The sequence below is a fragment of the Cryptomeria japonica genome, chromosome 3, assembly GCF_030272615.1.
Source record: "Cryptomeria japonica chromosome 3, Sugi_1.0, whole genome shotgun sequence".
Taxonomy (NCBI): Eukaryota; Viridiplantae; Streptophyta; class Pinopsida; order Cupressales; family Cupressaceae; genus Cryptomeria; species Cryptomeria japonica.
In genome coordinates, this window is record NC_081407.1 from 585,226,743 (window position 1) to 585,238,957 (window position 12,215).

At 34.9% G+C, this 12,215-nt stretch overlaps 1 protein-coding gene across 1 annotated transcript in view; it reads left to right on the forward strand.

The window, feature by feature from the left end:
• Positions 1-12,215, forward strand: part of LOC131042660 (kinesin-like protein KIN-7O) — a 43,169-nt gene that overhangs the window by 24,084 nt on the left and 6,870 nt on the right. Inside the window, exons 10-14 of the mRNA XM_057975981.2 lie at positions 1,911-1,991; positions 2,187-2,255; positions 2,353-2,412; positions 2,521-2,682; positions 3,083-3,139. Coding sequence (XP_057831964.2) covers positions 1,911-1,991; positions 2,187-2,255; positions 2,353-2,412; positions 2,521-2,682; positions 3,083-3,139 — 429 coding nt within the window. The remainder of the gene's footprint in view (positions 1-1,910; positions 1,992-2,186; positions 2,256-2,352; positions 2,413-2,520; positions 2,683-3,082; positions 3,140-12,215) is intronic.

Below are 12,215 nucleotides of genomic sequence, written 5' to 3' on the forward strand. Positions count from 1 at the left end.
GCCTTGAGGGGTTCCATCTAAAGTGTTTTAATTGAAGAGGGTTAGGTCAAATCTCCGTAGATCAAACTCCTTTGGATAGAACCCCTCTAGTCTTAAATCATACTTGCAATTGAGTCTCCTTTGCACCTATCAAAATGTTGACAAAAACCACTTTTGCTTTACCTTTTGGGGGATCAAATGAAGTCATTTTGAAATGATCTTTTTTTAAGTATGTAGCCCTTATTATAAGCTTTCCAAAAAGTATGTTTGAATATATTTAATTTTATTATTATATTTATTTTTTGTTTTTCGTGAATTGAGGCTTTCACTGAACATCAAGGTCTTTGTTTTACATGCAAAAAAATTGGAAATTAGAGTTTTTAAAATAAAATTAACTGTCCTCTAGGTATTGATGCTCTTTTTTCAACAAAAAAAGGTTAATTCAGATGAATACAAAAAAAGTTATGCGATACCGAAGTAACCTACGTCTAATTTATAGCTAATCTCTCTTCAAAAAGTTATTAAAATTAAATTATGCAACAGAAAATTATGGAAAAATATTCGTGCCCTAGATATCAGTGTTACGAATCTATGTTTGAAGTTTTACAATTTTATCCTTTCTACAAATAAAGTTATTTAAAGAAACTCGCAAATTATTTCTTAAAATTAAAAAAATAAATTATAAACTACATACAAAACTTACCTAAACATCTTGAAATGCTGAAATTTGTAAGTTCGGCTAAGGTTGAATTTGAAGAGGTTCTTTAGATAATATAAAATACAAGTTTGTACTTAAATAATTAGTTTAAAAGTATAGGGTAAGTCTTCCAGTCCTTTTCACTAACACAATATAGTTAATGAAGTACAAACAAAACTGAAAACACTTGGTGTCTGGTGATGACAGTCTTTCTGAGTTATGACCTAGGAATTTGTATAAATATATATTGAACAAGCTCGTTGCCCTTGAATTACAATAGGCTACCTATGTCTTTCCAAATCACTTTTTTTGAGGAAGACAAAGAGGAACTAACCTTAAGAAACACAGAACTAGAAGCCTTAAAGATAAGGATTTGCTGCAGATTAAGGTTAGCAACTTTAGCATTAAGCACCTTTCTAACTTGATAGGCTAGCTGTTCCCTTCCAAAGTTTTAATAGTGGCCATCGAAGACTCTGATTTGCAACCTTTAGTCAAAGGGAGAAACCATTAATCCAACAGCCTGCTCATAGGCAAGTATTCTTACATGTTTATAGGGAGAAATCATTAATCCAACCACCTTTTGTATGTTTATTTCTTACATTGGTTGACATGTTACCTACTTAGTGCCCACTTAGCACCTTCTTGTTTCCTTCAAGCCTACTTCAACAGAGGCCTTTTACTTTTCCTATTTAGAGGTTTGCTTAGTAGATTCCAGATTTAGTGCATACCAAACATTTTTGATCTTGGTCAATCTAAAATGATGAATGTTAGCAATGACTTAAATAATTAAATTTTGTTGAAGTTACTTTTATGTATCATACTCATGGTTTTGTGGGGTTGAATACCTGTGTAATGTGGATGCATACTAAGATGAATATCATCACAACCCAAGGTTCAAGTATTCTATTATTTTTCTTTTGGCTGATATGTTTATGTAATTTGTATATTTCTTGCAAGTATGTTCATATGATGCATTTTAGGCATGGCAATTTTGATCTGAAGGTCTGTAAAATCTAAGGTTTGTGTGTTGTGTAATGTATGTATTCTTACCTAACTATTTATTGGTACCTCTTTGTGTATGCGCATGCCCACATTTTATTATGCTTTATTCATTTTAGTTGAGTTTCTGTTTATTGTTTGAAGTACAGCTACAATAAATTACATCTTGTTTGTCTACTGTTTGCTCTAGTTCAACAAAATTACTTATTTTAACTTGTATTTACTTAAATTGTAGATTCATGTTGACGAAACTAAGGGGACGCTTCAGTTTGCAAGCAGGGCATTACGTGTCACAAACTGTGCTAAAGTCAATGAGGTGTTTTTTGCTTTTGCTTATGACTTCACTGTTAGTTTGATCACATAATTTATTCCATTCTTTAGGGTTGCAAGTTTTTTATGTAATGCTATAATGGAGAATTAGAAATTTCTTACTGGAAGATTCAGTGGCAATTGACTAGTTTTTCTGCAGTTGATGCATCTAAGCTTTTGTAACAATTTTTTCGGACTATAGGTCTTAACAGATGCTGCACTATTAAAGAGGCAGAAAAAGGAGATTGAAGATTTACGTGCCAAGTTGCAGGTTGTTGCTTTATATCTATATGGTCGTCACAATACTGGGAATATTTTATGTGAAATTGGTAGATTACATCTTACAGATGACTAATGGTATTTTGCAGGGATCTCATTCAGAGCATATGTCAGAAGAAATATTGAACCTGCGCAACACATTGTTGCAGGTGCAAGCTGCGATTATTTAAAATTTTGTGTCTTTGAGAATTTCCTGGTTTAAGTTTTTGTTTTCAGTAATCTAAAGTAATTTGTTCTTGGTAAAAATGTTTATTTAGAGTGAGTTGGAGAGGGAGCGCATTGCTTTAGAGTTACAAGAAGAGAAGAGAGTACAGGCTGAACGTGAACGCCAATTAAAGGAGCAAGCTCAAAGAATTGAGAACTTGAGTACAATTGTTTTATATTCGGCCATGGACGACAGAGAGAAGTGTGCTAAAAAGGTTTCCTCAACTTGCTTCATTATGTCTCGATCCATGTTTTTAAAATTAATTTTAAATAAAAGTAAGAACTTGTCCAAAAATGAAAATATTTGCAAATGTATTTCCTTTAAGGAAGTGTGGAGTAGATTTCTGATCAATTCATTTCTTCTCACTTTGTTATTCTTGAGACTTAGAAGTGTCTTTCTATATGTTTAAATCTGCCACAGAAAAAAAGGGCATCTTTCTACTGTAAGATGATAAATGTTAAAATTTGTTCCCTTTTGGAATAAGAGAAATAGATTTGATATTGCTATCTATTTAGTATTACAGATTAACAAGCAAAATGAAACTATAATTAAACTGAGCACACAACAAAAAGGTCCTTTCTGATCCATTCAAGTCATATATTTTTGTTTTGCAGAATAACAGACGTGAAACATGGTGCCCAAATACTTTATCAAATGATTTTTCACAGGAGGTGAGTTTTTGGACACAATCTTTTACATTATTTATGTGAAAGTTATTTCATGAAAAAGAAGGTTATTTGAGCATTCTCTCGTTTATTTTGTTTGGCTCGGAAACTATTCAAAAAAGGTAATTCAAGGTAGACTCATAATTTTTTTCATGTTTATAAAATGAATATTGTTATGCTGCAATTTTCCATAATGTGGGAGGTGTTAGAGTTGGTATAGAATGCACTGATACCATGCAGGAGCTGAAGATTAGCTTAACACTGCAGGGTCAATTGCAAAACAAAAGGACAACCTTCCACAAGGGAGTATACAAGAGTTGAGCTTGCTCGATAATAAGATCTATAATATATCTTCTGATCTACGATACAAAGTGTACAATGGCCTTGCTTAAAAGAGATGATGAAGAATAGGATTAGACAAGATCATGACGTGTCTTAATCCTATAACACGAGACAACTAACTTAACAACTATTAAATGACCTAGGACAAGAAGTAAATAAAAGCCCAAAGATAAGATATGGTCTAATTGACAACTAAGACTTCTAGAAAGTTTCCTAGGACCTAAGTAAACTTAACATGTAAATAGGATCCACTAATAAACTAGTTAGGTAAAATACCTTATTTACACCAACATGAGGAAGAATTATGATATAGTTATACCTGTGTGGTGGAAACTTGTATGGGCGGTTCATTTGGTCACATTATAAAAGAAGCACCAAAAGATAAGTAACCTGTAATCTAATATCTCGAAAAGGGTTTTCAAAAGGACTTTGGTCTGCTAGAGAGGTACATTAAGTAGCTTGTCTTCTTGATTTATGGTTTTTGAGTATTGGTAATTATTCTCTTTGTTCCAATTTCCATATTGTAGAGAATGGAGAGTAGAAATCTGGTATATAAAACAGCAGATTATGATTGTTGTGAAGTCAGATCACAAGGCAATCTCTTGTGAGCTTATAGAATGATGGATAATATTGCGACATATAAGGAGTACATTGGCCCTAGTACTTATAACTCTGCAGAGTGTATTGGATGGACCTTGCTTAATCACTATTTGTTACTAAACTATAACTTGAAGGAGATTATGCTAATATTACCTGTTACTCTAGGATCTTGAGTTTACTTGACTAATGTAAGGTGGGCCCTTCAATGTCCCTTTTGGGGATTGCCCTAAATCTTGCCCTTGTAAATATCAAAGTCAGCTAATTTTCTCCCTTATTAATTCTGATATCAGATATTTCCCCTTGATCCATTGACTTTCTTGTCTTCTTTGATCTTATGGATGATTCCTTCAATTCCCCCTTCTCAATTGAATTGATCTCTTCTTTATATCTTCAATTGTCGGAAGTCACACGTCTTCATAAGAAATGAGTCATCACTCTTCATTGCTGCCTTTGTCCAAATCGATCTCCCAAGGATGTCCTCCTCAAATGAAATCTTTTCCCTTTTATTTCTTCCTATGCGAGAGAGAGTCACACCTCTTAATTGCGTCTGCCCTTCGCAATCATCATAACCTTTTACAATCACCACCCTTCGAAAGAGTCACAACTCTTCATCATTTCTGCCCCTTGAGAGAGTCACAACCTTTCACAATTACCACTCTTTGAAAGAGTCGCAACCCTTCATCATTTTTGCCTTTTGAAGGAGTCACTTCCTTAGTCTCTTCCTATTTGTTTCTTCTCCATTAATCCTTCCTTAATTCCTATGATCCATTCTTTCTTCCTTCCTCCATGTCCTCTTTCAAATGAACTCCTTCTCCCTTTTATATCTCACATTCGAGGGAGTTGCAACTCTTCATAGTATTCCTCGACTTTTCATTAAATTTAATTAACTCGTAATCATAGTATATTATATTTAGTTATTTATTTATATTTTAATTTAATTATTATTATTTATTATTAAATCCTATTTTAGAAAAGGGACATTACAATCCACCCCGCCCAAGATTGCTTGCCCTCAAGCAATGATTAGGGAGTGTTCAAAATGATTCTTAATATGAAATGGCTTTGGATACACATTGAATAAACTTGTTGAAAATACATCAAGTATGAACCAAACACGGAGAATACACATAAAAACACAAAGCATACACATAAATATATTCAAACATGGAATATACATACAAATTCACGTGTTGTTAGATCCCTTCTTTTTTTTTTGAGCCAAAAAGAGGGCCTAACCCCAATCTTGCTGCTCATAATCTATTTTGAGCCAGAAAGTGGGCCTAACCCCATCTTTCTCCTCATAATCCATTTTAAACCAAAAAGTGGGCCTAACCCCATCCTTCTACCCATAATCCATTTTGAGCTAGAAATTGGGCCTAACCCCATCTTTCTACCCATAATCCATTTCGAGCTAGAAAGTGGGCCTAAACCCATCTTTATGCTCATAATCTATTTCGAGCCAAAAGTGGGTCCAACCCCATCTTCTACTCATAATCTATTTCAAGCCAGAAAGCAAAAAGTGGGCCCAACCCCATCTTTCTTCTCATAATCCATTTCGAGCTAGAAAGTGGGTCCAATCCCATCGTCTACCCATAATCCTTTTTGAGCCAGAAAGTGGGCCTAACCCCTCCTTCTACACATAATCCATTTTGAGCTAGAAAGTGGCCTAACCGCATCCTTATGCCCATAATCCATTTCGAGCTAGAAAGTGGGCCTAACCCTATCCTTCTACCCATAATATATTTCAAGCCAGAAAGTGGGCCTAATCCCATCCTTCTGCCCATAATCCATTTTAAGCCAGAAAGTGGTCCTAACCCCATCTTGCTGCTCATAGGTATGCCCAAGTCTCCCTTGAATAGGAATGATATTCAACAAATTGCTTCCTTTCTCTTTCCAACGCCCTTGAGCCCTTTGGCTAGTTTACATTAACTATCTTTTGTCCCCTAGGTTGGTAGGAATGGTGCTCTGATACCATTTGTAATGTCCCCTTTTGGGGATTCTTGTAAATCTTGCCCTTGTCATGCCCCGAATTTAAACACTCAAAATTCTGAACTTTGCATTAAATCCATTGTCTGGCATTTTCGAATGTGTATTTGAATTGATTTTTCAATTATGTGGTTTTAAGTCCAGACCATCATCTTTGTGTTAGTTGTACCATGTATTGGTCAAAGAGGTCAAAGCATCGAAATATTAAAATCTTGAAAATCATGAGGCCTCAAGGAAAACCACCTTACAGATACGTTTTAAGTACCATTTTGAGACGTGCAGCGAATTTTCACAACTACCCACCTCTCTATTCATGAGATTTTAATATTTACATTTCTATAAACCTATTTTTGAAAAATATTAAAATCCCCATCATGAATAAATTCTCTCGGCTTATGATCGTCTCAGCTCCTTTGATACTTGGTGAAAATTTCAAGCCCAAACTTCTCTTCAGTCAAAAGTTGTGATGAAATCTTTGAAAAAGGGCAAGGTGAAGTGAATAGTTTTATATTAAATTAAATTTAAAATTAAATAAATTCATTTCACAATTCACGATAAAGAGGTTATGAGTTATGAGTTGTGAATGTTGAATGTAAAAGTTGTTATGAGTTGTTAAATCCAATCACAACTCACAACTAGTTGTGAAATCCAAAATCACAAATCACAACTAGTTGTGATTTTGAAAAGTCAAAGAACTAAGAGGTTGTGAATTCTAGAAGTGGTTATGCGTTGTGAAATCAAAAACCACAACTCTTAACTAGTTGTGACTTTTGAAAAGTGAATGCAAAAGGTTGTGGATGGTAAAAATCAAATGCAAGGCAAGTTGTGAACTGTAAAATTTAAACGTAAATGAGGTTGTGAAATGCGTTTTCACAACTCACAACTAGTTGTGAGTTTTCAAAACAACCAAAAGTAGTTATATTAACTACTCCCAAAAATCAAATTCTTGAAAATATTTTGATCATTGTAAAGTTCATTTCTGCAACCTCAACCTGCATCTTCTCTACTCATGTACAAAATGGAAGGGTTTGAACAGGCTATAAGCAATCATCGAAGCCGGAAGGATAGAGGATTTTTGGAAGCTGTAGCTGCTGTTACACTGGTAATCACTCATTCAAGATGCAGAGACAAATTGTGCTTACTGTTTGACTGAATGCTTTGAAGGTATATCATCTCATGGAGATATGATAACAGTGTAAAGTACATGACCGTACCACATCATTCTCCTTGCCAGCATTGAGATGGGAGCTTTGACAAATCTGCGTGAGATTTGGTAGACATTCATGCAAAATGTTGAAGCAGATATAAGGTATGAGAATTGTTTGACAAAATGCCTTATAAAATTTGGTCTCATGAAGCAGCAGCTGCCTTGTGAATGTGAAATGCTATAGTATGGAATGCAATGGATTCAGTGATATGCACACAGTTGATTAATTAGAAGCCATACAACCAGGCTCCAAAACTTTTTTTTGCCGGCTTCCTATTAATAGTGTAGTTGGAATGCTGTGGTAGGCATACAAACAGATAAAAATAGACCATTTGAAAAACTCTCTCAAAATGTTGAAATTACGGCCTGTGGGAGAATAAATGATGCACATAAAATATTTTACAGAATGTCTCAAAGATATGTCATCTCATGGTTCACAATGGTTGTAGGATGTTCACAAAACTGCATCAACTGTTCGATACAATGCCTTAATGTGGTTTCCTTTCATAGAATGCATTGATTGTGGGATAGATACACAGTGGAATTTTTAAAGAGGCTTTAAAAACTTCCAAACAAATGCATTCACAGGCGTAAAGCCAAACTTCACAATCTTTACCAGTATGGGATCTTTGGAACAGGTTATCGACATTCATCATGGCATATCAGCACAGGGATTTTTGTCAATGCTCTCACATGCATGCATCTAACGGATGGCATCATAGAATAGATGCCCAAAATGTTTGACAGTCCTCCTAGAAGAGATATCATATCAAGGAATGAAATGAAATAATTGCAGTTTGTGCACAAAAATGGATTTGCCAGGAAGCTCTCAAAATCTTTGAATTACAAAGTTGTCTCAAGCACATGCTACAAAGTAATCTTCATTTGTGTTGGAGTACATCACTTATATCGTTGATTAATGAGTCCATGGGTGGTCTTCATGCCCATGGTGGCTATATTGTAAATTTCCTAAATCTTAATGTTAAGATGCCAGTTAGACCAGTGGTGGTTGTGTGGACGTGTTTTCTTGGTGCCTCTAGACCATATATGAATATATGCTAAGTATTTCAGACAGCAGTGCTATTTTTAGTTAGGATCTTAAAAATGCTATAACCTATTTTCTTGTAATTATCTAGGCAAAATTGGAGAAATTGGCTGGAGAAACAAAAGCAATGGGGCAATGTTATTTTGAATATTATTGATGATTGGTGATGATCTACCGTGAGTGATGAGAACTCTAAGTTTTGAAGATTGCATCGAGCATTTGAAGATTTATCCACACCATAATGTGGAAATGGAGGGTGACAATAAAGGTTTTCATCAAAATCTGAAGAAGATCAATCTGAAAAGAGAAGAATCAAATACCAAGCTACAGTAAAGACATCGGTAGATGCATTTTGGTCTCATGTATGGGTGACAAATATTGTGCCATTGGAACGTGTATCCTCAAAGGCCAGCTTGCCTGTGAACAGGTGATTATATATTGGAAGATCACAAAGTGTTGACTCGTAGATTGGAAAAAGGAAAAATATTCATTCTAACAAAATTGATGACTTCTTTCATCATAGGTCTTAAGTTGCCTTTTTGTAAAAGTGACTCATGTCAAAGTTATAATATAAATCTTATTTGTGCAAAAGTGATGAAAATCCTAACCAAATAAGGTTTATTATCTTCAAATCAATTGTTTTTCTAAAAGGTAGTTAGAAAGAAGCTATCAAGTTAGTTATCCTATGAAGCCTATAAATGCAAGGCTATTTGTAATGTAAAGGGGAGACCTTTTTTCAAAAAGGGGAAACTCTGCAGAAATTTTCAGAGAAACTTGTAATGTAATGACATTTTGATTTTTCATTATGTATAGAAAATTTTTTGGACTTTTATATACTCAAAAGGATAATGAAGAATGCATCTTAGTTCGTGTGTTCTAAATGTATTCATGTGTTATCGCTACCAATTTCTCGTATGTCAAATTGGTAGTCTTTTTATGCATATGATCTGTCCAATTAATGTGATGATACACAAGCAACCTTTGGTATCTCAGTTTGAATGTGTTGGAGTAGCCTATCTCTTTGTATGTCGAGATCTTTTATTCTTCTTTCATCATCATCTCATGGCTAAACATATTATGTTATAAACTCCCCTTGTAATTTGTTACCGGTTGGGAAATCTCAATTGATGTTTGTATGTATATCATTGGGGTTTCTATCTTTTATATCTCTTTAGTTTTATGTTTTCTCCTTTATGTACTTTCAGGTTAAAAGCACACAAAAATCCTAAAAACCCCCATCATGGAACATTTGTCACTTCCTCTTAGGATGAACAGGGTCAGTTTCAGAGAAACAACTGCAGTGACAAATCTATTTACCAACACCTTGTAAATATCAAAGTCTGCTAATTTCTCCCTTATTAATTCTGATCTCTTCTTAGTATACTAGACCACTTTGCTCCCCATTCCTTTGTGATTGACACTTGTAATATTGTACCAATCACATGAAGAATTGACCACCAAATTTTTCAACCTTCCCCCACGTAGTTGTGAGGGACAAATGAAGCATTTACTCCACCTTTATTCCTTATCAAAGCTCAAAAATTGAAAACCAAAATGGAATATATTGAAACTAGGAAAACTAGAAAAGGACTAAACACCAAATTAGAAATGGAAAACCATTTATTCCTAACAAAACTGCCTATCAAGTAGTACAACCAATCTCTGAATGAGAAGCTAACTAAAGATGGGAGTAATCCTCCATCCTTTTGGAGGGTCCTCCAACCTCCACTTAGACCCCCTAAATTCTATCCAGGAGATGCAAAAACGTAATCAGTCTGATAGCACTATCAAGTTCTTCGATGATTTTATTTTTTAAAGTACAAGAAGTAAGAAGCATGCTGGACCTGACAAGCATACCCACATGTAAAGCAAGAGAAAACATTGGGGTGTCAAATTCTATCAATATTGCACTTGTTATGATGAAATATATTTGTGTTGACAAAATGATGTTCTCAAAACATGTAGGGAAGCCTCTGGAATAAAAAATTAACCTTATGGGTGGATTTAGAATGTATTAATTCCTGAAAAATGACTGGTCACATGACTACCTTTGCTTACCATAAAAAGGAATTAAATTGGAAGTCAAAAGATGTAGGTAAGTCTCTGGAAAAATAGATTAACCTTACGGGCGAATCCAGAATGTACTAAAACCTAAAAAATGATTGGTCACATGACTACCTTTGTTCAAATCCATAAAAAAGAAATTAAATTGGAAGTCAAAATATGTTGGTAAGTCTCTGGAATAAAAAATTAACCTTATGGGTGGATCTAGAGTGCGCTAAAACCTTAAAAATGACTGGTCACATGACTACCTTTGTTATTGGACGCTAAAATAATTAGATTTTTTTAATAAAATTTGATTTTAATATATGTATTTGGTGTACTTTGAACCTCAAACCTCCCCCAACTCAATTTCTCACCATCACTTTATTGACCAGCTTCACTATACATTAGTTTTGAGAAATTTTAAGCAGCAGTCTAACTGAGCAAATGCCACATAAATTCAGCACTTCTCATTTCTAATCCATGTAATTGTTGTTGGTGTTGAAAATAAGCCACACCCGGACCGACGATGGACTGGTCCAAGAGGGGCCAGTAGCTCAGTGGTAGAGCACTCCAGCAGCGTATGGAAGGTCCTAGGTTCGAGTCCTAGCTGGTCCATGTCTCAACATGGTATCAGAGCCAGGTCCAGGCTAGGAGCCCCAAGCACACGAGAGGTGTGGCTTAAGGGGGGGTGTTGGTGTTGAAAATAAGCCACACCCGGACCGACGATGGACTGGTCCAAGAGGGGCCAGTAGCTCAGTGGTAGAGCACTCCAGCAGCGTATGGAAGGTCCTAGGTTCGAGTCCTAGCTGGTCCATGTCTCAACAATTATATAATAGTAAAGCTTCTCACCCTACCAGGACCTCTTTATAAAAATAAGTTAACCACTGGCTACAGGAGATGTATTCTCTACTTTTTCAACCGCTCTGTACAAAGTAAAAATCAAATCATTTCAGTTCTCTAAATTTTCAGGCGGAAAACAGTCTGTGCATCTCAGTAGATTCGCACAAAATTACCAAAGCCTGTTGGTTTTTTATTTAATGCTACACTCCAATTATAAAATGTTACTCAAGCTGCCAACTACAGAGCTGTTCTATTTCTGAAAAGGATAAATTGGACCGTGCTCACAACAGAAGAGTCAACTGCTTTACTGCCATAAAATTGGCCATGATGCTCCTCTGAAACTTGTTTTGTTGATCAACCAAAAGCAAGCATTAATTGAAAGCTAGGAAAGAAGGGTTCTACACCAGCCTTTGTCATTGTGATCACGAATTGGGATCATTAGTTGCTCTGATATAACTTGTAGGACCAGAAATCACACAGGAAAAATAATTTCTGCACCATGAGCACACAAATGAGAAATAATTTCTTATCAAATGTTTGGAATCTGGATGTACCAAATGATTTCTATTATGGCTTATAAAATGATTTGCTTCATCCAAATATAATCATCCATAACTTCCAAAACTCCCATGTATTGAATCACCTAATAAATATTAAATGATGAAATTACCAACACAATTAGACATAACACTTGAAGATTGCACTTATAAACTTACTAACAAAGCAGTAATAGGCTATAATATATATTAACTTATGTTAACAACTTAACACACAGACGCACTAATGCCCTAATAACTTGTGGATATAAGGATCACACAAGTCAACAGTTAGTTGGACTCTTGGATACTCATTGTTTATGCAGTGCCATATGCTGGTTCTAACATTTTCCTAGGATTTCTTTTGGTTTATGTATTGCTGTGATTTGTGTCTCTTTTTTTCCCACTTGTTCCTTACTAGATAGGTTTGCTATATAGCATAATTTCTTTGCCTATCTGTAATGCTTTTGTTTTAAAAAC